Consider the following 26,335-nt stretch of genomic DNA (forward strand, 5'->3'; position numbering starts at 1 on the left):
ATATTATAAGTATGTGTATTCTTATTTTTATTATCATTCGTAACTCGCATTTAGGGTTAGTTATAGCCATGTATAGTTATGATATAGAAGCAAACATTATAGGAGTGGCAAGAATTTTCTAGAACAGTTTAGATTTAGCACTGACCAAGTAAACTGCTCTTTCGACAGGGCCTCGTGTGATTCTCCTGTACCTTACTACTATTTAAATAATTAATTATAGATATAATGGAGTATATTTATATATACATATGTATATACGTATATGCATATATGTGTGTGTATGTATATATATATACATGCATATATACACACGGTTATTAACTTAAAATGTATAATTAGGTTTAAAAATCGTATTTGACAAATCTACTCGAATTCTATAACATATATTATATATATACAATAATATAACGTATTGTTCCGAATATAAGTCGACCTTGGGTATAAGTCTACCTACATATAGTTTTCAGTTTGCATTTCCGGACTTTTTTTGAGGTACTAAGTATGAGTCAACTCTTATGACAAAATTGATATCACAAGAGTATATCTATACATACTTATTTATAAATTGCAATATTTTTTAATCGGTACATGCATTTGTGTATCAATACAACTTGGGTAGGGTAAAATATCGCAGCGTGAATTCCATTGGTCTAGCTTTACGATTGAATGATTCATAAAAAAGAATTTCACTTTTGTCGTGGACAATTGTTAGCGGTGACAAAAAACCTCGTCTTATATCCGGAAGAATACTATATTAAAAAAGGTTCAGCAATATTAATCATATGATTGTTACACCAAATAGATTTATACTTCGTTACGTTCCCTCGGTTATAAATTTAAACGTAAAATTTATATTGAAAAATACACGGATCAACGCTGAACATGCCATTTTCCGTATATTCTAGCATATGACACGGTATATTATGCATAAACCAGATGAATATTCTAATTTTAAATATTTTCATAAATTTAATACGTTACAAAAATGAAATGCCATACATGCACAAAAAGTACATCCATATAGAAGTGCTACAAAGGAACGAAATATATATGGTGTGTCCTTAATTTCTCTCCATGAATTCACCTGTTTGTCTTTCAGCAAGACACAGTTCTATTGCAATTCGCTCAAAAGTCACAATATGGTACTACAATTGATGTGGATGAAGTGTAAAATTGGAACATTTCACATTTACTTCTGAGGCACCGTAATAGAAATTATTGACTTCTGCACTGACTGAAATCTTTACACATTACGTAATACATATAAGGACCCGATGCAATACGGTAAGTGGTCAGTATAAATGATTTACAAAAATTTGTAAGTGTTGATCGCCACAAATATAAAGTTTAAGAAATATAAACTGTTACCAAATAAACATTTCAAAGCGTTGCCGATACTTGTGAATGTATCGGTAATCTAATACTCCCAGTGCCATAATCTGTTAGTGTATACATTATAATTACGCCAAACAACTCCAGTCTTTCAATAAACATATATGGTTCACTAATAATATTCTTTTCCCTGTTATTCAAATGTTCGAAAGTAACGCCAGGGACTTTTTAATATCGTATTATACGGCTGTCTGTATACTTTGTATTTGTAAATAAAAAACAAGTTACTATTATGCATAATTTGTTGCGTAGTTGTGGCTATGTCCTGAGCTAAGTATGTGAATTTAATTTCGCAGCCGAAAGTTCAGCTCATTCCAATCCTGCGGGTAGGACGATTCTTTACCAAATTAGTAAATCAGCAATATACCCGAGCCTTGTGGTACGCGATTGTACGATTAATAAATAAAGGATACGTTATCCTTGAATCGTGTTGGACACCATTGAAACCTCTGTTTCTGCATAATGCAGGTGTTTTTTATAGTCGGCGATGAACAAACATACTTAGACGATAACGAGGATTATTCGATCACTCCTTTTTTCAATAAATATCCCCATATATACCCTGCTCATTTTTAGCTTATTCGTATTGTTTCTTCGCCTTCCCGCCAATTCAAATTGAATTTCCGGCTTTTTGCAGCATAGGCAGGTCAAAGAGGATTAGGAGGCAGGTATAGTGTTCTTTGCGGCCGTGGATTTGTTCGATCGTCGGTAAGGTTAGGATCAGAAGCGGCTTGTTTACGATTCTAAAGTTTCGACCACGGTCTCGACAGTTATTCAAAGACATTCGAATAGTAGAGAATGTCGAAGATACGATGGTCACTCGCTGGTGCTCCGACAGCTTTGAGGCAAGTCTATTGACTGTAATATTGAAAATAATTTCAGCATTGAGTAAATATCTCGTGATTTCTAGGTTAGGCGTAAAAAAGAAATGGTTTCGACTTCAAATCGTGGTTAAGTCATTATTTTACAATCACTTTTTGGACTGGGGTTACGTATGCGACGTTTTAATGGAACCGATGTTCTGGTTCGTTGATAATTTCGCTGGGTGGCTGGGTCCTGTAAGTATTTTGATTAGACCCTTTTAATTCGAACAGCTGACGTATCATTGTCACTGTTGAAGCAATAGAAGAGTTCAGTGAAAATTGTTACGCTTTCCGACACCCCATATCGTTGTTTGAAAACTTTAAACTTTCACAACACTTCCTGATCAACATACAATCCACCAACTGACGTTAAATCACTTAGTTGTTCGTAGTAATGGTGACCTTGTTGACTGCATCCATCGTCGCAATTGCCTATTGGATAGGGCTGCCCTATTGGTGGGATAAGAGTCCAGCGATGACTGTAGTATTGATATTAATAGGGAATTGGTTACTACTAAACGTCAGCTTCCACTACTACATGGGCGTCGCTGTTCCTGCCGGGTACCCTCCCAAAGGAGAACTCATTCCAGAGGCTGTCAGTATTTGCAAAAAGTGTATCAAGCCAAAACCACCGAGAACACATCATTGCTCCGTATGCAATAAATGTGTTCTGAAGATGGACCATCATTGTCGTATCCTTGCTACCTGTCTTTTACATTTTACTAACTTTCAGTCATCGTTTTGCAGAGTTTGCCATCTAAACGGCCTTAAAAAAATGTCTAACTATCATGTTTGTCTCGGTGAATATTACAATTTATCAAGAACGCTATATTCATTGTTTGTACAAGGAAAATAATTGAACCTTGAAATTGAATAATTGAATAATATTTGAAAATAGTGGCACGAACACGTCATTTGTCATTGCCACGCTTTGTGCCTTGCCAAGTAGGTACTTCTAGGCAAACGGCTTTTTGACGGTAAAAAAACTAAAGAAATGATAAGTTATAACCTTAAGCGAATTGTAGCGTGGCTGAATAACTGCGTCGGACATTACAATCACAGGCATTTCTTTCAATATATGGTCTTCACGGTTGTTGGAATTTTATTCATTATGATATTCGGAGTAGAGATTGCCTATCAAGAATTCTTTCCAGAACAGGAACCTGATTTGGAAGGACATCCTGTACGGATAAATAACTCTCTCATCATTCCAGTGGTTGGTATTATATTATTTTTCTCTGAATACCAGTAGCAGATTTAGATTTGTTTATTTATATCACAAGCTGCTCATAGGAACCAAACTATGCATATGTGAAATATTTTCAGACGGAAAGTCTGGATGATTTGAGTCAAGAAGAGCTTGACGAAATTGCGCGACAGGCTGCCATAGCGAACATGAAAGATTGGAAACGGAGAGCAATAATTTATGCCGCAATGATAAGTCTGGGCACATTCGGAGCATTAGGAGCTTTGGCCTGGTGGCATTCCGGCCTAATCACGAGGGGAGAAACAAGCATTGAAGCCCGAATAAATAAAACTGAGTCCGAAAAGTATAAAGCCAAAGGTTGGGAGTATCAGAACCCATACGACTTTGGACCTAGAGAGAATTGGAGAATATTTTTAGGGCTGAATGGAAGGTATGAAAATAATTGCATTACTCAACTCTCAGTAAAGATCAGTGGTGCATACTTCACTTTGCAGAAGTTGGTGGCACATTCTTTTCCCATCCACACATGGGCCCTATGGAGATGGCCTTACATGGAACTCAATTCACGATGCAAAAATGTCATGACACACTCAGTTTGATTACATTGCGGCATCACTTGAGATTAATCGTTTAGTTCGTTGACTACTTTATTAAAATTCACTTAATAATCTAGTCAAACTTTGTAGTATTGTCATTGCGATCACAGGACTAGTATTCAATAGCTAAAATCAGCTATAAAACAGAATAAAAAAGTCTTAACGATGCGAATGTCTGGGTAGGGGTAAAATCTTGGAAGTGTCAATATTGCGAAATTTCAAATATGTGAAAATCAAATATCGAAAGATGAATTGTTCGAAATCTTGAGTCAAAAATCAAGATTTCGAACAATTCATCTTTTGTTATTTTATTTTCACATGTTTGAAATTTCGATATATCGGCTATTCGCAATATTGACCCTTCCAAGTTTTGACTCCACCCGAATATCTGCGTCCAAGTCCAACTTCAGACTGTTACGTGTTCTTCAGGTTTTACTTTAGATAAAATTAATGCATCAAGTTGTTATTTTTACATATTTTTACTCGTCGTTACAAAAATTGGTGGCACAATAAATATAAGTATACAGAAATTTTCTACACTGCTTCGTAAACCTACTTTACTAGTTTATAATAATAATAATATTCTGTAAATGCTCGAATGCTGAAAGCGTTGTATTTAATTATTATAGTTTGATATGCGTAATACTTGATCATATGTTACAAATGCTGGCATAGCTATCGGAGGACTAATAAAATTCAGATTTTAAAAGAATTTGATGTAGCTACTATCATGAGAAATAGATTTTTCTTACGTGAAATTCTCTTTATTATCACTGTTATTATTATCAAATCAGATTTAAGCTTCAATCACTCTTAGGTTCTTTCAATTGTCGATTCAACTACTTCATTCATATAATCACAATTATTATACATTGCTATGTGCTAACGGCATCCATCTGTAATCTATAAAGTACTATATCAATCTAGCCAATAATTTATTTTTCTTAATAAATCTATCATAATTAAGTATACTAAAAACTTAATACCTATATATTAGAATAGCGAATCGATTGCTAGTTATGGCGAAGCGTCAATTTGTGGTGCAATGCTTACACTGTAGCTGCATTTATTACTTCGTTAGGCATTTTCTCGGGCCATACTATTCTTTCTATCCAATCAAGATAATGTGAAACTCTAGTGTATATTCCAGGAAAATCACGCAATGCACAGAGTTTCCCAAAGCTTGTAATGCCTACCACTTGATAGAGGCAGCTAATAATTGGATGGACAATTTGGAGAGGGCCTCCCGAGTCTCCTTGGCAGGTATCAGAATGCCACCCGCCAGTTACATCGCCTGCGCACACCATGCTGGGTACGATTCCACGAGGAACCGCTACTGAACTATTATGGCGAAGAGCGCATGCAACATTGTCTAAAATGTCTAAGCGAGCCTTCAGTAATGCTTCATTCATGTGTTCTCCTGAAATTCAAGTTCATCATAGCATTGTATTATAACAAAGGAAAATTTCGTTAAATGCAATGTCGGTTTAGGTAACAAGTTTCTTGCAGATATGTAAATTTACCTATTTCAATTCCACCCCATCCAGTGGCCCAAGCTTGCGCAGGTGTAGCATCGTACTCTGGGTAGAGGCACGCTGGTTTTATATGATCTGTGAAGGTAACAGGAATTTTGAGTTCTACCAGAGCTATGTCGGCATACATAGCTGGAGGTTTATATGTCGGATGTCTTTGTATCCTCTTAATCTCGACAATCTGGCCCTCAGCACGCTCTCCTAAATTGTGATCTCCTAAGCGCACAACAGATGGACTCCCCCTTTGGAAGGAATAATTTGATACTTCAGTTCAAAAGACAAAATATTTTTGCTCATATTTTTTTTTTATACCGTCACTCACGCTTGCCCACGAGTACAGTGACATGCAGTCAGTATCCATCGTTCCGAAATCAATGTCCCACCACAGAGGTAATCGACTTGACCTTCATTGGGCCAGCCAAGCGCTGCCATGTGTGGAAATTCACCCGACTGCGCTTTAGTACCACCTACAATGAGAGGGGTATGCAGTCCGCCGCATTTGCTGCGCCCATCATTCAGAGGAATACCGTCATGCTCAGTGCCCACCAAAGTTAGTGCCCAACCTTTTTTACCCACTGCTTGTCCATATTCTTCACATTCTGGAAGAGTTTGTAAGGTGCAGAAGTTCTACGGCTGATTTAGCAAATTACAAGTTTATACTATATTAGTTTTTGTGAACGTACTGATTTCAGATATTCGTTTAGGATTGTTAGCCGATGTGTCGCTATTCACATTGGTGTTGAATCTTATTTCATCTCCGTTGTACGGTCTGTTAGTGGAGTTCTCTAATTGTAAGCTTGAATTGGCACCATCGGTTTCCTGAACGCTTTTTGTACGGCTTTTATTTTCTAAAAATTTTAATTGGGACTGTTGATTTTCATCAATTTTCGTTGCCTGATTCGAATTAGTGTGGTCACTTTGAGACCACATGAAACTATCCTCTCTCATGGTGTGATTATAAGTGTACCAAGCCGGCTGGTTTAGGTCATCCTGGGTAGTTTGGCTGTTCTGTGAAAAATCCTCTGGACCACAATCATTTTTATTACACTGTTTGAATGAATGAAAAAAAAAGAAGCTTAATCAATTATCAAGAAAAAAAACTGTCAACGTAATTTCATGATATGGAATATTACAGCATATTATTCATAAATACGATACTCATATTTACCTGGATTCGACTGCGCGAGGCTGCATAGCGATGAATTCGTAAAACACTGCAAAACTGATAGCAATATGATGAATAAATTTTTATGAGGCGTCAACGCAGTCATGGTAATAATAATTCAAATCCGAATGATGCGTTAATCACGTATCGAGGAGGCTTCAGACTAGTTGAAGAAAAGCCGAGGTATAAGATACTCCGCGTTGGCTCTTGGGTTATTTATGCAAGCTTTGTGACTCATTTACTCTAACCGGGAATCACACGCCGCCGTTCGCATCGCGATTTTTTATACATTTTGCATACATTAGGCAAATTCGGAGGCGAGTAACATTATGTTGCACCTGCAGGTTGGTGCCACACGATCTCGACCTTCGGAATAAGGAAAGTTCCGAAACTGCAGTATTTCTCCGCCGTATTTCCATTTACAACGATATATCCATCGGATAAAAAAACTACCATAAAATGTTTCCATTATTTCTTCGCAATACATGCAGTTCTAACGCCTCGGCATATAAAATATATGTGATTGGGCGTGACGAGTTACGGTTGCAAATTCGAAATTCTTAATATATGTAGTAATTGTTGAGAGTTGGCATTGCGTTGTAGCATATCGACAACAGGTTGTCACCTATCTCAATACAATGTTGTATCACGGTGTATGAATAACATTTGATACGTATGTATGCACCAGCAGACGCGCGGATTACATACTTCGAATCCAGTTTCGCAACTACTAACACATCTTTGCATCTGAAGTCATCACAGTGTATCAAGATTGACTGTGACCATGCTGGCAGGGCAGAATACATATCGACCGACTGTTATTATACCTAAATGTGAGTAGATTACTATTTAATATTACTGACACACGAGCCCCCCATAAAACGAACAATTTTCCGACTTGACTAGATTTTAGTCAATGTGGTCATTCAATGATATAACTTGATAGTGTGAGATGCGATTGAAGAATTGTAAAAAGTGCCATGAAGGTCTTACAAAAGTATTCAAACGGTGTCGATAGAAGATAAGCAACAATTTCAAATCCATGCGACTTACCGAAACTCCATCGTAGCAGTCAGCCTATCCTCGATATGTAGAGTAAATCTGTTCGGTTGAAAGGGTTGAGTAAATGTTATATTCCTGCGGAGGGCACTGAATAATTTTTATATTCCTGTAGAAGGCACTGAATAATTTTTATATTCCTGTAGAGGGCACTGAATAAATTATACGCGGACACTGAACAATATAATGATTCACAATTCGTGTTAATAACTACAATCACATCCTCGTAGTGTCACTTGCTGTATCCTGAAATGGCACTATATAAGTTTACTACTCGAAGCCACAGAAAACACCACCTAATAAGAATATGCGATAATTGTTCGGGACACAAAGTGAATGAAACTACACAAAATATGCCGTGCTCGCTAGTTTTCAGCAATATACATTTTAACTGTACTAACGGGGTTCGGAAAATCGACAGATACCCAGCTAGTTCGGTTCACAGCAGCGAAAATTGAAACGAAAAATTTCGTGGTTCAAACACCCTTGCTACGGTGGTTGACCGCTTGTACCCCAAAAATCTCACCGTGCATCGAATTACAAATATAAACATAAATATCCTCGGCTACGATGCACATTTTTTCACTTGAGAAACATCAAATGTCAACAATATATACGGCGCGTGAGGATTTGATCGTTAAATTGGCGGTAAATTGTCAAGATGTCAGCGCGTCGATCGTTTGTCGATTGTTCATAAAATTTGAGAGACTGCGCGCGTGTACAAGCAGCGCCATCTGGCAGTCAATAATGTTCCAATCGGTACGAAAACATTCGACCTAATTGGCTGATGTGCGGGCGCGCTCGAACTTTTTGAATAAAGCAACGTATCCGTCCAATCACGTCACTTGCTTAGTTGAACTACGGCCGGTGGGTATCAAAATCCAATGACATATATTCTTCAATCAACGACCATTGCGGAAACATTTTCCGCAAAATATTGCAACAAAAGTTATCCGATTTAAGTTTAACACGTTTTATATTTAATACACTGATATTTCAGTATAAGATAAAGAAATACTAAATAAAATTTTACACCATTCATTGTAAAACCCGCGCAAGGGACGCCATAACCTTTTTTCAAACTGACTTGCGCATAAATGAGTAGATATTTACACTCACAATTATTTTCCCAAAGTCGAAGAATTGCCACGGGAATTAGTTGAACCAGCGCGCACTCAATATTACTCTGCGATAGCCTACGAGTTAATGATTTTTCTGTAAATTTGATAGAATTGCGGTTACGAAAGATCTCCATTCCCGGCATTGCATTTTCATAACTACAAAACTGGTCAAGTTCTGAACTGTGCTTAGGTCATAGCAATTGCAGATTTGTTTCTCCGATGATAGAACGAATAACTTGTACGTAAATAATAACATTATTTTTATACGTAGAACGAACTGTTGAACATTTATTTAGTTACGTTGACGTGTGTAAATCAAAGCCACGAGAGATCACGAAACGGAAACGTTGAATACGCATTCTATTAAAGAGAGCTAGCTGAGAACAGCATTTCTTGACAGTTAGGAGAATCGGTAATTCAAACGAATTGCTAACAAGGGTCGATAAATGAAAATGTCAACCATAATTTGGTCGGAATCTCATCTCTAACATCTCTGTCTTCTTCCAATCCGTTACATAGAAAAAGACCAAACATTTGTGTCGGTATGTCGAAATTCACGTCAATCGGCCATCTCCGAGGTAATGCCGGTATGATGACATAGATGTCAGTAGCTGACTTTGATTTTCCCAACTTTCTCTTTTGCACTGTGTACATACATGCATACATTCATTGTACGGTGAGATGAAACAAATGCCCGTGCAAGAAATATTGGTGCTAACGAAATAATCCGCAGGATTCAAATTAAAAGTTTATACATTTTTTGAGGAATAAATAATCGTGATTGCGTCATTTTAAACAATACTTACTGGTTATACTTGTGTGTCAAAGTTATGAAATTGAGTCTCGAAGGTACCGCAAAGAACAAAGAAAACAACGAAAGAACCGTCTGAAAAGAACGACTGATTTCCCGCGTTAACAAAATGGCGCAGGTTGCGGCGTAACTCAAACGGCTCGGACGTTGCTGTTGTTCCGTGGTCCGGTTGATCTGTTCGTTTCCCTGAGTGGCACCACTAAAATAAACGCAAAATAGACGATGGCGAGTGAAAATTCGTTGTCGATATTGACGAGTTCGCAGGAAGACAACTTAATTTCAGTCCTTCCCCCTGAAATAGATCTACACGACTTGAACGAGTATGTTTTGAACCCAGTTATTGTCGCATGTATGATAAATATGAAAGTTTTGCATATCAACTACCGATTGTTTGTTAACGAACTCGAGAGATAGATGCTTATGTATGATATAGTAAGCTCAATTCCAATTGTAACGTTGTTTCTCTACACAGAGTTCCTTAGATTCATGTTGAAAGAGGTATACAATTTTCTCATCAATTTCACTTTCTTTTTCAGTCATAGTAATGTATAATATGTCATAGTAAATCAAGTTTTCATTCTGACAGCCTCGATTTTGATCACACTGATATTGTTGAAGAGAAGTTTGATATCAATCAGTATCAAGAGGCGCTACTGCACCACGATGACCTATCCACACGAACAGTAACGCAGGCACAGATGCCAGCAAACCAGGAGTTTCCTGGCGAATTCAACTTCGAATTATTGCCGAACCAACAGGATGGAAGCAAGTCTTGGGTGGTAAGTTTTTAACTGCATTTACTATTGATTTATTTCACCAATTCGCACTGCACGTATGCCGTATCAATGTATTGTCACCTTCTATTGCAAAACATTGAACGTGGTATATCTCATTGTCTGTAACATGGTTTTAAATGTGGACTACAGGGTCGGGATCATGAATTTTAAGGACATAAATCTGTAGTACATCATTTATCTAAACTTTTGACACATTAGATCAGATTACCAGTCTTTAGAAAATTTTCTGAATCTGGATTTATACACTTCACATGCTCGATCTAAAAGACATTGATTTTAAAAATTTCGCAATTCAATCCCGACGGCTGTTCTGTACATTCGCTTTCGCTGATTTTCACTTGGGAGTAGTGATCCTCGGTAATAAAACAATGTGGTAGAGAAATTCTGTCTAAACGCACTGGTCCTCCGTAGATATTTTCATTTACAATACGCAATTGTGTACCTGCTTTTTTTGTTCCCTTGTATTGAAGCTATTGAATATTGATACTATTATCTGAGAATGACAGAGATAATCCAAACGCCGAGACTAGAAATCTCAATTACTAGTGAAACTATTTTTTCTTAGGTAATTTTTTCTCCTTAGTCATTGACCTCTCCAAAGTCAACGCGCAACTTAGTTATAATGTTCGGAGATGGCAGACTTTCAGTCGCCAGGTTGTGAGTTGCCATGTTATGACGACGAGTTGAAATATTGAGGAGAGTTAAAAATCCCGACAACGATTTAAGCGATAAGTATTCTTTGTCTGGTGTATCGCCAAATTTCATAGAGTGATTTGTCTTAACGCAGAGGGTGCAGCATACTTGCAGACTAATACCATTAAAAAATAAATCATTTTCTCTATTTCAGTACTCTGCAAAACTGCAAAAAGTTTTTATCGAGATGGAAAAAACTCTGCCTTTATGGATCAAATGGTCACCACCACACGGCCAGCTATATGTAAGGGCTGGGATGGCATTTTGTGAGCCCACTCACCGCTCAGATCCAGTCACAAGATGCCACAACCATGTGGCCCTGGCTAATAAAGACATTCCATACCTGCAGCATGTGCTTTCATGTAAACACAATGCTGCCCAATATTTTCAATCACGTACGGGCCATTTCTCGGTCCTCGTACCACTTGGATCTCCTGAGCCCGGCACTGATTCCGTTCAAATGGATTTCACTTTTCATTGCAAAAACAGCTGCAGTACAGGCATAAATAGAAAACCTACCGAAGTAATTTTCACTTTGGAGACGGATAGAGCAGAGGTGTTGGGGCGCCGCAAACTGCTTGTGCGAATTTGCAGTTGCCCAAAACGAGACAGGGGAAAAGAGGAGAAAGAACTGTGGGAATCTTCAAGTGGTAAAAAAAGAAAAATTATGATTGGAAAAAAAAATATACCGCTACCTGTAGAACAGCAGCACGAAACCGACTCTGAAATTTTCCCGCTCAACGTTAAAATCTATGGCCGCAACAACTACGAAACAGTAAAAAAAGTTGCGTCAAGTGTCATGGCTCAGAGTCTTGTCGACGGAGGGCCACCAGCGGTAATACAACCTTTAATCGAACACATTAAGTGTCTACCGTAGTATGCATTGGTATGATGCAAAATTTATCATTATTGTCATATTGTTTGTTTTAATTTTGTGAAAAAAAAACAAAAAAAAAACTTCATCTTCATCCCAGAAATACTGCCCGTAAACGAAAACAAAACAACAATTTTTTTCACGTTCTTCGCTAATTGCATTCAAACTAACAATAAGGAAATCAATTCCTTACAGCACGTATGTAACATGATTCTATGATAACGCATAAGGGGCATTATTTTTTAAATCGGACAAGACTTTAGGTGGAATTTCCAGTATCTTTCGTTTTTTTCTATTCCGTTCTGCCTATCAAAAAGATTTTTTTGGAACTTTTGATTCCATTTGTTCTTGAATTGGTAAGACGTTATAAATAATGAAAATATAACGACTAATTGTCGAAAAAATTCGAAAAGTTGGTGATAATGTTGATTTGTATTTCGTTCATTTATTTTTCAATGTTCCTTCGTTTTCGAGTTATATTCACGTGAAAAATTTGAACGCAAAATCTTTCGAAAACCTATACCCCAAAAACAGATCGATAACGTTTTTGGAAACCTCATGTATATTTCTTTTGACAGGTAGACTGAAATTAAAAAAAATGAAGTAAAAAAAAAAAGTTTGAGCTTAAAATCTTATCCGATTTCACCATACGCAATATATTTTCTACATACTATTAATTATTATATTGATAATTGTCATACGATTATTTGTTAAAAATTGCCATACATATTTTGTTTACTTAATTTTTAAGAGCACAATTCATCAGCAGGAATGAATCTGGTGAATTTGTGTCTATTGCTCAGTTTTATTGTTGCATTCCTAATTCGCGAAACCGAGTTTCATTTACAACGGTTTCGGATACGGTATTATTTAGTATGCCATCACGTGCCTTAACCAGTGGTCGAATCTTTTTTTGACATTTCGAACACGAACGTTGAGATACGACTGCAAGTGAATTAAATTAGGAATATTTTCATATGAAATGCTACTTTAAGAATGATGTTTAAAAATAAAGTTACTGATACAATTTTTAATCACGTGTGCATTATTTTCAAATATTCACATCATTATTTATGAATAGTCTACCTAATTCACGATGGCAATCATAATTTGTTACCCGCTGAATATTAGCGCCCTAGTTATTATTATAATTTTTCCATATCAACTAGCTGTCGATCCGTATAGATATACATATACTACATGTAATTACGCGCGGGTATCATAAATTTGCAAAATTCTCGTAGTCCAAGTTCAGCAAGACTTGTTTCCAGTACACATTTTCTTCGGAGTAACATCGTACTCTGTGTTTGAGATGCAGCATATTAATCAAGTGTCCGGACTCGAGCGTTTCACGCTCACATCCGAGCCACTTCTTCCGATGGGGATTCCGTCAGTTGAATTTCCACTGTTCTGATATCAAGAGCCTTGGGTAAGGGGGCGATCTGTTGAGCCGTCAAGGGACGAAAGTGTTCCTCCAAGGTGGCGACACTTCGGCGTAATTTAACTTCGGTACCGTCAGTTCCCCATCCTCGCAAAAACCAATCCCAATGGCGAGATCCTCCGATGGCAGTCACGATCCACGCGGCTTCTTCGTCGCACTATGTGGAATAAATGGCATAAGTATTTTGCTGACCAGAACATGCGACAGGTTGCCCTGATACTGTTGTCGACAAGTTTCCTTGTAACCAGCTAATACATTGACTCTGATGATAATATTTTATAACGGTAACAACATCTGTGTAAATATTTATCATTTCGTACTGTTTAAACAACGTTTCACACTCTGGAAGTGGAACAATCTTATTAGCCACGCAGATTTCCGGCTACCACAAACAGAGGACCCCATTGAAATACCGGATACACGGCATGAGCATACTGACCTTGAAGAAAAAAATCTCGCCCCCGTGATGCAACACGTAAATGGCGTTGGGGCCGAGGGGTGTTGGTACGGATACGGTCGCAGTACCAGCATAAAAATGAACCTGGGGGCCCTGATGGGCAGTGCCAAGATGTTCGAGGAGAAAACCGGGAGTGAGGAGTTCCGTGCAGGCGTTGGATTGCGCGAGTGGACATCGGACAAAGGTATTTGAAATTGACTCGGTCGACCCGCCCCAAGTCGGGGTCTGCGGTACGCTGAGGAGGCTCCCTGAGCGTCGAGTTACTCGCTCGTTGGTCACGTCAGGGTTCGAGCAGCCAGGGAAGTCCTGCGGCTGGTTCTTCAGGGCGCGAACGGCAGCGGCACTGGCGAGTTGCCCGGTGCTCGCGGACTTGGCACGATCACCAGAGCTCAGCTCTCCGAGCCGCTTAGCCGCTAGCCTCTGCGATACGCCGATCTCGTTCTTCCGGTCATCCGCTCCCACGATAACGGACAAGTTCTCAGCCGAGGCGGCTCTGTTGTCCGCAAGTCTGTCGACGCTGCCTCCGCTTCCGCCTCCGCCTCCGACGCTGAGGAGGAGCCTGGCCAGGAGGTGCCGAGTCCCAAGGCTGCCGCCTGCACCCCGTTGACTTCCGTTCCGGACGTCCCTCGATCCGCCACTCGCGCGGTTCGACTTGCCGAATAACTTTTCCCCCAGTCGGACCTCCGCGTCACCCAGGGCGAAGGCTTCCTTCAGAGTCCCGTGGACCTTGTCCGCTAAGAGGCATCTGCCCTGGCCCAGGCGGACCCGGCAAACCGGGCACCGATCGGTCCGCGATCTGCAACTCACGCAGAGGATGTGCCCGTGGACACATTGGGATACCGGCGAAGCGGCGCTCTCGAGGCAAATTGGACACTCGAGGGCTCGGACGACGCCGGAAACAGCGTTGGCTAGTTTTCGGGCAACCTCGGGGAGCGGGCCCTGGAGGGCGACGCCGTTTCCAAGTCCATCGTCGGCCGCCTCTTCGACGCTGCAGTCTACGTCGGTGCTCCGCCATACTTCGAGGTCGACGGCCTGCTTCGCACGGTTTTGGATCAAGGTAGCAATGTCCTTGACACGAAGTCCCACCACGTCCTGTCCGCAAACTTCGAGCAAACAGTCACCGGCTCTGGTTTCAAACGAGAAAAGAAGGGTCTGAACAAGTTCTGAAAATTGCTCTGCCGTCAGCCCGCATGCTCGTGCGTCAATTGACGTATAACCGTAACTTGTGGGTATTCTTCAGATTTTCCGCGTTCACATTAACGTCCGAGGGCGTGTATTAATTATTATTCAGACTGTATACGCGTCAACGGTGTAGTAATCTGCGCACTTTGCCGGCGGTGTAACGTAAGTATACGGGGAAATGTCGAACGATTTGCGGTTGCAGACCCGTCGGCAATAGGGATAAAGTGGCACATTTCATATTTTCCCAGGTTCCTTGTTCCGTCTCGATCGGGAATAATAATGTATAAATAGTACACGGAAGATTTATTACTCACCGTAAACCAGCGGTGTGTGCAATGCTGCCTGGCTCGACGAAACCTACCCACGGATAAGGGTCCCACTTTGACCTCGTGAGGTGAAATCCGCAGGACTTCCTCTCCTTTTCTTTGCCAAGGATGTTAGGGAGGATTACTCGCTCTCTCGGCGAATAGTTGACGAAAACCTCGGTGTCTCGAGGAGCCGGTGCTGCAGTCATGATTATTCTGACGCCAGCAGCGTCCGTTAAAAGTTCCGAGCTCGATAAACTCCTCTGCATCAGCAACATTACGAAACGTTCAAATAAGCAATGACTTAGAAAAACACTTAATTTCCGTAGATTCACACATGCGACGCAACTTATGTCGCCTCAACAGTTTCTATCTTAACGTCTTCCGAATGAAACGTTGATCAGACTACACGAGGAGAGGAGCACTACTGACCGACTCCGGTTATTGTGCCTAACTAACGCCTACGTCAGTTAATATGATAATTAAATTGACATTACCTTCGTTGAGTTTGGTAAATAACTAATCTCCTACTCTCATCGCTGGTTACTCTCGATTTTCAGAAGATCCGCAACGCAAATACAACGCACAACTACCATCGACATTAATTGAAGGGACGCCAGTACCTTACTAATATCACTCACCTATTATGGAGGATACGCTTGCACCGGGAATGTAATAATGATACTGCAAGCACACCCGAGTGAAATATGAACAGATCCACAGAAGCAGCTTTGTCAGACGCACACCGTCTGTGTCTACGAAGTTAGTTCGCGGTCCGCGACTCATGTAGGTAAAAGTCACAGCAGTTGCTCACCTTCACCTACATACTAATTGCAAGAGATCCGACTTACCTCGACCTTAGTTTTCAATTAGAGGTCACGCGTGCTTTTCCGTTCAATGGCTTTTCGCGAAAACGTTCTTATCCTCGGGGAAGGTGCAGAACTTGATTCTTATCCCTTATGTATAAAAATAATACAAATATAGGTACATTTACGGCTTTGTAGACTTGTATCGAGAACTTGTGACCACCTGTTTAATCCCTGCAACGATAAACGTGAGGTCTTTTCGTTTCGAACATGTCACCAAGCTCCATAGTACAGTCGAATCTCTCAATAAGGCCTCTCGCAATAGGGCCGCCTCTCCTCAAGAGAGCTCAGCAGCTTCCTCCGCTACTCTAGGTGAACAGAACGGAGCTGCAATTTTTACAGATACTCTCGCAATAGGGCCGGCAACATAAATGAAGTGTTGAAAGAAAATAGCGTAGCTGTTATGGACTTTAGGCGGCCCTGTTGCAAGAGTCTAGAGTTCAAAGCGCTATGAATGCACGTCGAGCTCGTCGTTGGGAGTATGCTAATTCTTGGAAATAACCTCCCCCGCACCCCTATGACCGACTTTATGTGGAGAGTCATGTGCCTTTATATTGTTCTACATCTCCATACTTTGGCTTGCCTCATTTTTAAATTCTATAAATTGTTTTCGCTTCGAAAAAAAATCAATATTATGGTTCTTCTGCCTTTGATCTTCCTATATTTTTACCCCCACCAGTTCATACCCATTGCAATACCTGATTATCATTATACAGCGTGGTCGGCCCAATGCTACGTCTTTACAGCTTTATCCTTGTAAAAAGAAAGCCGAATCGCGGCGCAGACGGGTGTTGTACTTGATTAAGAAACGCCTCCTCACCAAAAGTTTACTCTAAGTTGGGGAAGAAGTGTTCAGTTTTATACTCTATGTTAATCAGCGGATGGTAGAATGAGCTCTAGAGAAGAAACAAGTTGTATGTACATTATTGTACATGCTATACATTCGAAATTCGAAAGAGCAATGATCTTCGTCAAAGTCTTACCACAATCTCGGACTGCCCTGGTACCCAAGGATCTTTCTGAGTATTACGGGTATGTCTGGTGGAAATGTAATGACGTTCGAGGCGAAATGGCCTCTCGTTCTCGGAACAAATCGGAACGATGAGTTTCCACCGCTATATATATTTTACTGTACTGCTGTGACAGGCCTCAGGTGTATTGGGTTGTTTATCGGCAGGCACAACGGCTCCCACTTAAATTATGTCAATCCCAGCGAGCTGCGGTTAATGTGATGATTATAAGTACAATCAACGATCATTTGACTGAATTTAATGGTCACCAAAAAGGATGGAAATGATGTGGTTTTAGCTCGAGGCAAAATCCGTTTTAGGCTGAAGAATTGGATCTACACATATTTCTGTTTTTACGCTTGTGTAGGTGCAGATCATACGATCCGTAGCGGCTGAAACGTCGTTGCATTATCAATTGCAACGAAAAATTCTCTAACATATATCGTTCACCACTGTTTGGTCTGAAATTGATACATACAAATCTTTGGCTCGTTCGCTTATTTTCCGTGGATCAAATATTACGAAGTAACAAAAGCAGCTCAATCTTTGAAATCTTACTGCCCATCACTGACAATGAGTTGTTCAATTTTTAGAGACGACACGAGGCTAAGCTAAGTGAGCCGAGCGCCATTCACTACACCGCCGTTGTGGAGAATTAGTTGCTGCGTATTTAAGGGCCTTTTCCACATTACGCCGGAAGCTAGTGATGTTTTCGAAATCTCCATGGCATCATCCGTGAATACGTAAACCTGGACTATGGTTCCATTACGAAAACACATGTAAATCCAAATTTAGTGAAAACTCGATTTCCAGGATAATGTAATGGTACGATTTTCAGGATTTCGAAATCTGAAAATATTCGACTACTCTCTGTGATCATATTGCGAACCAGCCATATTATGATTCATTGAAAAGTAAGAATATGAGAAAACAAGCTCAGGAAATAAGGAAACGATGAAGCTCGCGCGGTGTAGAATCGTAAATATAACAAAAGTTTTGCAATAATTAACTTAACTATCAGTTGCACAGTTGAATATTTGCATAGCAATGCTGGAGATGCATGAGTAGCTGTCGGAGGTATAGCTGTAGGTTTTTATAGGACCTAACGAACAATGGTAGGCAGGTACCGACTGACAATGAATTCGACATGCTACTCGAATGTACCATAGGTCGATAGATATGCAGGTTTTCACGAACATAACAAGTGGACAGTGTTGTAACGATATCGGAACATTTTACCAATATAAGATAATCGACGATAAATATAAAATAAATATAAAAAACTTTCTGTCCGTTTGCTGATTGGCGGCTTTGCTTGCAGTTGCACGATTTCAATTGCATTGTTTCTGATTTGTAGAGGATGTTGACTGACAATAATAATAATTGCATTCCATATCATTCGCACGTTGCTTGTAATGTAAAGCTTTTGCAATCTACAACAGGTATTGTATATAGGCATTAAAAAGTAGTAAAATGTTCCTCGCAAACAGGTTTGTCCAGATACCACTCCCCGAGACGTCGGTTTATGGATTCCATCAATTTATTATTAGAGGCCAATCGACAGAGGAGAACTTGCATATAAATAAAGCGTAGCTTCGCTGTTCTATGACGTATAATTATATCTATAACACCCCCCATGACGCGCGCACATACGTACATTCAGACATATTTCGAAGCATTGGGATATTACTAATAACGCACGCCGCAAGAAGATTTCCTTGTGAGATTCCTGTTTCTGCAAAGTTCAATCTCAAGGCAAGACATGCATCCACGTTTCCAAGCAAAATTGAGGCCTGTACTAATTGTGAGGAGTCGTCGTTTGTTTAACATGCGGAAAATTACCGATCACGTTTAAATCTCAATCCGTCAGCGTTTCATGAAATGATATTTTACTCTCCGTTTCATAAAAGCTTTAGACGATTGACGGTGAGCGGGGAGATCCGTTTGGGGCAACGAAACAGTGCATGCAGTAATTGATGAACTCCGCGGTTGAAATATACAATTATGCAATCTCCTGTGAGGAAATATGTGTGGCCACATCCGTGTGATGCATACGGAGCCCGACAATCCGGATTCTAATCTTGAAATGTTCTTATAGATTTGTCTTCGGAGTTTCTTGCCGCGAATTTAGAATCTTTCGACGACAACTTAAAATTTATACACCAATTGTCATCAGTCCCTGATTATCAATACCTGCACTAAAACGAGTTTCAGTAAATCCGTATGCCCGCCCTGGTATAACAAAACCAATTGTTCTCGTGACATAGTCAAGGAAATCTGGTATTATAGATAGTAATTAAACCTAACGCGAGGGAAATTAAATTTTCCGTACTCCCTACTATTTTTTTTTTTTTTTTTGCGGTGTTTTACAGTAATAATAACGTGGCTTTCGCATGTATGGAAAGAATGAAAGAGCAGGCAGAAAGGGGGGATCGTTCGCCGAGTTATTTCTCCGGTCAGATCCAAGGAACACTGTCGATTTAGTTTTGGTTGAGCTTTCGCGTGCGTCAGCTTGGGACGCGTCTATAAATAATACGCGTCCGGTTGGCAGAAGCCGTTTGGTTAAAAAGCATGAGATGAGGCCGTAGCAGACAATCGTGTTCAGTCGCAGATTGGACCGCGAACCCTGCGGGTGTCAGGTGTTGAACGTTTTTCCGTATATCCACGCTACACTTGACATTGCGTCGATCATCGGCGTATAACTTTGTTTTATTGCTAGTGTTATATCACAGCAATCCAGTGTAGTGCTACATCCGACGTGGTGGTCTCCTCGCGATATCTCCAATAATAATCGCTTTGCGTTTCTACTGTTTTTCGTTCAGTATTCCGATTGTTTTTCACCGATCTCCGTTGGATATAATAGTTAAAAATCGCCCAGCTTAACTTCTCAGAGAAAAAAAATATTTCTGGAACAATGGGGAGAATGTCAAAGCTGAATTTTCGGATTTTCCTCCTTCTCGGACTCCTCGTCTGTGTCCAGGCGTATCCGACTTACGAAGATCGTGATCTTTATGGTGAGCCACTGATCTCTTTTATGCACTCCGATCCAATCGGATTTGATACTACCCCTTATAAACCTCCATCTGCACTAGGATTCAACGGTACTATTGTTTCAATTGGAACAAGTCGGAACGACTCTTTTCCTCGGGCGGGGGGGGGGGGGGGGGGGGGGGGGGGTAGTGTTATAAAGGGTGAAATCACGCGTTTTTACCCCCCTGCCAGTTGATCTAGTAGTCGGCTTGTGACGCAAGAAAACTAAGCTTTCCAATGTCTTAAAATGAAGAGGGTTGCTGAGCCAACCGGTATTATTGTAAAAACAGTCCTGTTTCAGACTTTAAACTAAAAGCACGTATGGCGATTAAAATTATTTTTCTTCAATCATTTTATTTTCCGCCTTTTATTGATTCAGCTAATCAAGCTCACGAACCCACTTTTATTTGAAACACGAGTCCGTTTCAATATTATTAAGAGAGCAAGAGAACAACGGTAGATGGAAGGAACCGGTATAGGCAAAACTTCATCGAGGTTACCCATAGTAACTTACTGATATACATATATATATATATATATATATAAAAAAACATCGGTATATACGTGTATATATATATACACATACATATATATATATATATAAAAAAACATCGGTATATACGTGTATATATATATACACATACATATATATATATATATATATATATATATGTGTATATATATATACACGTATATACCGATGTTTTTTTATATATATATATATATATATATATGTATATATATATATATATATATATATGTGTATATATATATACACGTATATACCGATGTTTTTTTTCGACCGCTTTGAATAAACGGGTTCCTATCGTGCAACACCAATTTCTGTGCAAATGTATGTTCCATGACTTATTTTTCTTTTCATTCCAAGACTGGTTTCACATATCTCATACCCGAAAGTTCGTTTCATGATGATACGTGCATGCAATAATGAAGAGTAACAAACATTTTCAAACAAAGTAAACAAAAGGAAATTTAATATGCTACTCTACTTATATATCAGTAGATAAGTAAATTTATAGTTTATGTCTTTGACGATTACTGTTTAAACGCATTTATGCTTTTGCTTGTGAACGTAGAAAGCAATTAGCACAGAATACGTACGTACGAACGGACAGATTACTGTAGCTATGTGGAATCTTCATTCGTCGTGAATAACAAGTTATTATACTATGACTGTTTGCTGCGATCGATTTTTACCATCCTCCTACATGTGTAATCAGTCCTTTATTACAATTTTAAGTGTAAAAACAACTCTTCTCTATAACCTGTCGCTTATTTAATATGTAGTATCGAATCTTTGGTACATACGGTAAATATTTCCACAGCTGTTGAGTATCAACCACACGTACTTTATGCTTTTGATTATGCCTGATGTCGAGTTCACAATCAGAGTTCAGAAACCTGCTGACGACGTCAGCGTACGTGTACATGTAACGCATCCATGCTAGTCACGCAGATACGATGTGGTTTACGTTGATGGAAAGTACTCTGATTAAATCAAATGACGGACGTTCATTGAAAAAGGAACTTGTTACTGTACTTCGCGACGTCACCATTTGGCTTCTATGTTATCGCCAACTAATATAAACGAAGTAATAAAATCTAGGAAAATCGAGAAACTTGTCTCTGGTTTGCGCTTGCGTTATTTCACACTTACTTTTCTTCAACGGTACTAGTTAATTAGCCGATAGTTATCACCAGTTTTTCACAATCTATGCAGCGATATATGTCGAATGCAGCAGTGGTCAAGCATCATTAACGACGTCTTTAACCTCCATTACTTACCTTAAGAAATCTCCGAGTAATTTAAACCTCGCATTCTCTGGCTATAGGTTTTCGACCAGTCTAAACACTTGTAAAACCAACCTATACACATACTTGACCAGTTGAAAAAATTACTGATCATTACCAATTAACTGCAGCCTCTGGAATCTGACTCTTTATATTGATAGATGAAGGAATCTTGCATACAACGCAGTTAATTAACACTACGGAATCGTCATTTCCGCTTATTGCTGACGTCATGTATCACAACCAGTTTCAGTCGTTGCAAACGATTTCACACAGATACAATGTTCGTGTCGTAATTCAAATTTCCCGCGATCCCAATGCCGTTTCAAATTGTTACAACGTAGTAAACAAGCATGCATATTCAACGAATCCTGTATTGTGATTAGATATGTACGTACGTACATACATACGTAGGCGGAAATTTGTTGGACGGAAAAACCCTGTGGTTATCTTGGCTAATGTTAGTTTTTATTTACGCGGAAAGAAAAAAATTGCAGATTTTACATTTCCTGTTGTGAATATATGGGCAGCATTTTTTTGGAGTTAAATCTACAGCAGTTGTGGCAAGATTTATAAATCCGATAATAAGAGTTACAAAACCAATAATAAGACTTGCAATACGCTTGGGTAGATTCACCACAATTGATGTGGATTTAACTCCAAGAAAGTGCTGTCCATATAATCACCACAGGAGATGTAGAATCTACATTACATTTTTTTCCGTGTTATAATTCTTATAGTTTAAAAGTGTATCAGCGTAAAGTACAGGTCAAGGATCCCGCTCCAATTACTGCTATATTTATCATCCGACATGCGGAATCAATCGCTCCGGTCCGCATTGACTCCGTAATAAATTCCAACGAAATACGTACCATTCCAGCTATGTGTATCAAGTCACATTTCCTATAATCTTGGTGTCCAATTCCGGGTGACCGTAAAAATGATTCAGACTTGTTTCTCCGAATACTAGAATCATATGCAATGCAGCGTTACTGAGGTGTGGTAAGTTCACCGTTTACCGTTATGGACGCAAAAATATAATTCCGCGATTACGCAACGAATGATATAATTACACCAATTCTTGGAATTCGATTCCACGAGGCATGCCACTGTTACTGGATAATCTCAGGAGTGAATAGCCTCTTTCCGGAACTCGTTGTTATGGTACTTCGCGGAAGATTGTAGTTCAATCTGTTCAATCGACACATCGTTAACATATTTTACAAGATACAGCTACCGGACGACGTAAAAATATTATATCTTCATTGCAGAAGGCAGTCCGTGCACGCTGTCAAATGGCAAAGGGAAAGGCGTTTGCAAGAAGGTGACAGATTGCCCGACGAAAATTGTGGAAGTGCATCGGCGCGACTACGACAATGCCGACCGATGTGGCTTCGATGAATTCACTGAGATTGTTTGCTGCATAAATATACCCGGGAAGGTGGGGTCCGACGGGACCGACCAAAGGAGGCCGCGACCGGCCGATGCTGGTAAACTATACCCACACGTATATTGTTGTTATATGAATTATAATTCGCATTTGCCATGACGTCATCGATAAAAACTACCAACTTATAAGGGAATCCTCATTCGTACTGCCAGACGAAAACAAATGCGGGTTGTAGACGTTTCCGCGGACCAACGTGTAAACGAAATCAACGATGCGGATATGATTCTTATAGATCTTGCAATAACTGGTATATCTACACGGCCGACTTGTTCTCGGGGGCATCTATAAATAAGTATAATGACGAGCTTGCGAATTCTCCTGTATAATGTTCAAACTATGTCAAAGTGCGTGGCTATGAACCCAGATAGCAAACAAGGAAAAATGTGTTATTGATAGTTTTTGCAAAGATGTCGCACATATTTATGACATCTTCGAGACATATTATGATATCTTTATGGTTCCACGTAAAACTAGATGCAAGACCATGTTGAGACTTCCGCTACATCATATGTCTAGTTGTTTTTTGCTATTTGGGAGTCAGTTTTTGCTCGTTCTTTACGATCAATTGCTTTCCACGCGTTTCTTAAAAATTTACAAATATCAAGGAACTGTAAATAGTACAAGTAACATAACGAATCGATTTTGCCGCTTGTTAGCGTATTCAAGATTAGTAATTCTACCCCGTTACAATAAAGATAAATAACCTTCATCGCATACAACGCCCATTTTAACGAAGCCAGCAGTTTTCGAATAATTGACGACGTCACATCTGTCTGCATATTATGATAATCTGCACGTGGAAAATATGTTAAATACAAACTTCGAAGGTCGCTAAAAAAGTGGATCGCGATCAGTTCTTTACCTTTCATGTTGCAAATATATCAGAAATTGAAAGCATTGTGAAAAAATCACCATATATAACTGTAGCTTATTGACATTTGTAAAATTCTATACATATAGGCCGTTATAAATCCTGTTGAATAAGTTGTACCTGTAAATATTGATTTATACATTTGAAATGACGAAAAATTTGGTTTGTGTTTTATAATTTGTCTGATATACACAACTGAACCCACTACTCGTGAAAAAAAAATTCATATATTTTTCTTTTCTCCATGAATAGCTTGCCAGGAATACAGCAATGAAGTTCTACCAACCGAACGCTTCGTGGATTTTTATGTTTTGAGTGGCGAAGATGCGAAATCAAAAGAATTCCCGTTCATGGCAGCGCTTGGCTATGCGGATGAATCAGGGGATAATGGCGCCAGCAGTATCGCATACACGTGCGGAGGGACTTTAATATCTCGGCAACACGTCCTCACCGCCGCCCACTGCGTTAGCAATATCAACAGGCAAATTCCCGTCGAGGTGAGGTTTCAAGAATTATCTAAATCGCACAAGGTACAGTCGATAACATAAATTTCAGCATGCGTATCGACCCATCCACAGATTCACGATGAACAGAAAACTCCAACTTATACTTAATTCCGAACATACATAATTTAAGAGTTATAGGTATATTCATGTGTGAGATTGTTATTTTTTCAAACTGCATATTCATTTGTATTACAGGTAAGACTGGGAACGACGGATTTGATCACCGCCGAAAACGATACGCAACGGGTAACGGTAGCATCTACGATACCGCATCCAGAATACTTGATAACCCAAAACTACAACGACATAGCAATAATAAAGCTCCGTGAACCAGTACGGCTAACTTCTTCGGTACACCCGGCGTGTCTGCTTTCAAAATCGTTCAACGTTTCAGAGAGCGCGAAGAATGCGTCTCTGATTGTTGCCGGCTGGGGACAGACGTCCGTCGACGGTACCGAGACGACGAAATTGCAAAAAGCTGTCGGTCTGAGATTCGTCGACACGAACGAATGCTCGGAGAGCTACAACGACACAAATGTGAGGCTTCCCAACGGGCTGGACAATATGATATGTGCTATTGACCCGAACACCACGCGACGAGCGGATGCCTGTTGGGGCGACAGCGGAGGTCCGCTTATCGCATCTGTGGGATCCGCGCAGTTTGTAGCCGGAATCACGGCGTTCGGCAAAGCCTGCGGAGGATCCACGCCCGGCGTTTACACATCGGTATACGATTACTTGAGCTGGATCGAAGGCCACGTTTGGCCTGACACCGAAGGTAAACGATCTGAAAGCGATATCGTATGGTGAAATCTGAGTCGCGGGTACGACGTGCGGAAATGAAACTATTCGGCGAACTCTTATGGACATCGACAGCTCAGATCGAGAGTCACACGCGTGTTTCTGCCCGCCAAATTGTGTGTTTAAAATCTTCGAGATTTACACTTATGCAGACGTGTAATACGTAACACTGGACGCCAAAGTTGGAGAAAGATTTGTGCCGCTGTTATCTTAATATCTCGATACCGTTGGGTCGGTATATTTGATATAATGAAGTGTGTATGGATATACGCACACATTGGGCAATATTGTGTCTGTACGCAGCTTATAGTGTATCACTTAACTAACGATAAGGTACCATTACAGTTTGCTTCGATTCTTCGAATTTTGCTGCTATAATTTATTTTACTTGTCACAACCTTTACGCGCAATAGAAATATTTCAGAGTGGAAAATTTCATCATATAGCCGAAGAATCAGAAGCCCGTATGAATAGTGTATGTTCTGATTAAGTAT

At 39.7% G+C, this 26,335-nt stretch overlaps 5 protein-coding genes across 8 annotated transcripts; 3 read left to right on the top strand and 2 right to left on the bottom strand.

The window, feature by feature from the left end:
* The first annotated feature begins 2,168 nt into the window (after positions 1-2,168).
* LOC124413058 (palmitoyltransferase ZDHHC16B) lies at positions 2,169-4,984 on the top strand. Of its 4 annotated transcripts, none has more exons than XM_046893381.1 (6): positions 2,169-2,237; positions 2,303-2,450; positions 2,638-2,947; positions 3,281-3,471; positions 3,582-3,892; positions 3,957-4,984. In XM_046893381.1, exons 1-6 carry the CDS (start codon positions 2,191-2,193, stop codon positions 4,045-4,047), a joined length of 1,098 nt encoding a protein of 365 aa, XP_046749337.1. In that variant the 5' UTR covers positions 2,169-2,190; the 3' UTR covers positions 4,048-4,984. The 4 variants fall into 4 exon arrangements, with proteins under 4 accessions (XP_046749337.1, XP_046749338.1, XP_046749339.1 ...); XM_046893382.1 differs by having other exon boundaries at positions 3,960-4,984; XM_046893383.1 differs by having other exon boundaries at positions 2,215-2,237; positions 2,308-2,450.
* A 57-nt stretch (positions 4,985-5,041) lies between these two features.
* On the bottom strand, positions 5,042-6,861 carry LOC124413681 (serine protease snake-like). The gene is made up of 5 exons (XM_046894402.1): positions 6,759-6,861; positions 6,274-6,612; positions 5,913-6,189; positions 5,582-5,832; positions 5,042-5,478 (listed from the first exon to the last, which is right to left on the bottom strand). Exons 1-5 carry the CDS (start codon positions 6,859-6,861, stop codon positions 5,108-5,110), a joined length of 1,341 nt encoding a protein of 446 aa, XP_046750358.1. The 3' UTR covers positions 5,042-5,107.
* Positions 6,862-9,638: 2,777 nt separating this feature from the next.
* Positions 9,639-12,395, top strand: LOC124413059 (cellular tumor antigen p53). Its single transcript, XM_046893386.1, has 3 exons — positions 9,639-10,066; positions 10,333-10,525; positions 11,391-12,395. Exons 1-3 carry the CDS (start codon positions 9,969-9,971, stop codon positions 12,111-12,113), a joined length of 1,014 nt encoding a protein of 337 aa, XP_046749342.1. The 5' UTR covers positions 9,639-9,968; the 3' UTR covers positions 12,114-12,395.
* Positions 12,396-13,219: 824 nt separating this feature from the next.
* LOC124413053 lies at positions 13,220-23,322 on the bottom strand. Its single transcript, XM_046893373.1, has 5 exons — positions 23,287-23,322; positions 23,086-23,179; positions 15,505-15,758; positions 13,991-15,134; positions 13,220-13,708 (listed from the first exon to the last, which is right to left on the bottom strand). Exons 1-5 carry the CDS (start codon positions 23,316-23,318, stop codon positions 13,466-13,468), a joined length of 1,767 nt encoding a protein of 588 aa, XP_046749329.1. The 5' UTR covers positions 23,319-23,322; the 3' UTR covers positions 13,220-13,465.
* On the top strand, positions 19,921-26,272 carry LOC124413057 (serine protease persephone-like). The gene is made up of 4 exons (XM_046893380.1): positions 19,921-20,385; positions 23,485-23,703; positions 24,787-25,031; positions 25,236-26,272. The coding sequence occupies exons 1-4, from the start codon at positions 20,286-20,288 to the stop codon at positions 25,848-25,850; spliced, it is 1,179 nt and encodes a 392-aa protein (XP_046749336.1). The 5' UTR covers positions 19,921-20,285; the 3' UTR covers positions 25,851-26,272.
* Positions 26,273-26,335: the final 63 nt, after the last annotated feature.

The sequence above is a fragment of the Diprion similis genome, chromosome 12 (genome assembly GCF_021155765.1).
Source record: "Diprion similis isolate iyDipSimi1 chromosome 12, iyDipSimi1.1, whole genome shotgun sequence".
NCBI lineage: Eukaryota > Metazoa > Arthropoda > Insecta > Hymenoptera > Diprionidae > Diprion > Diprion similis.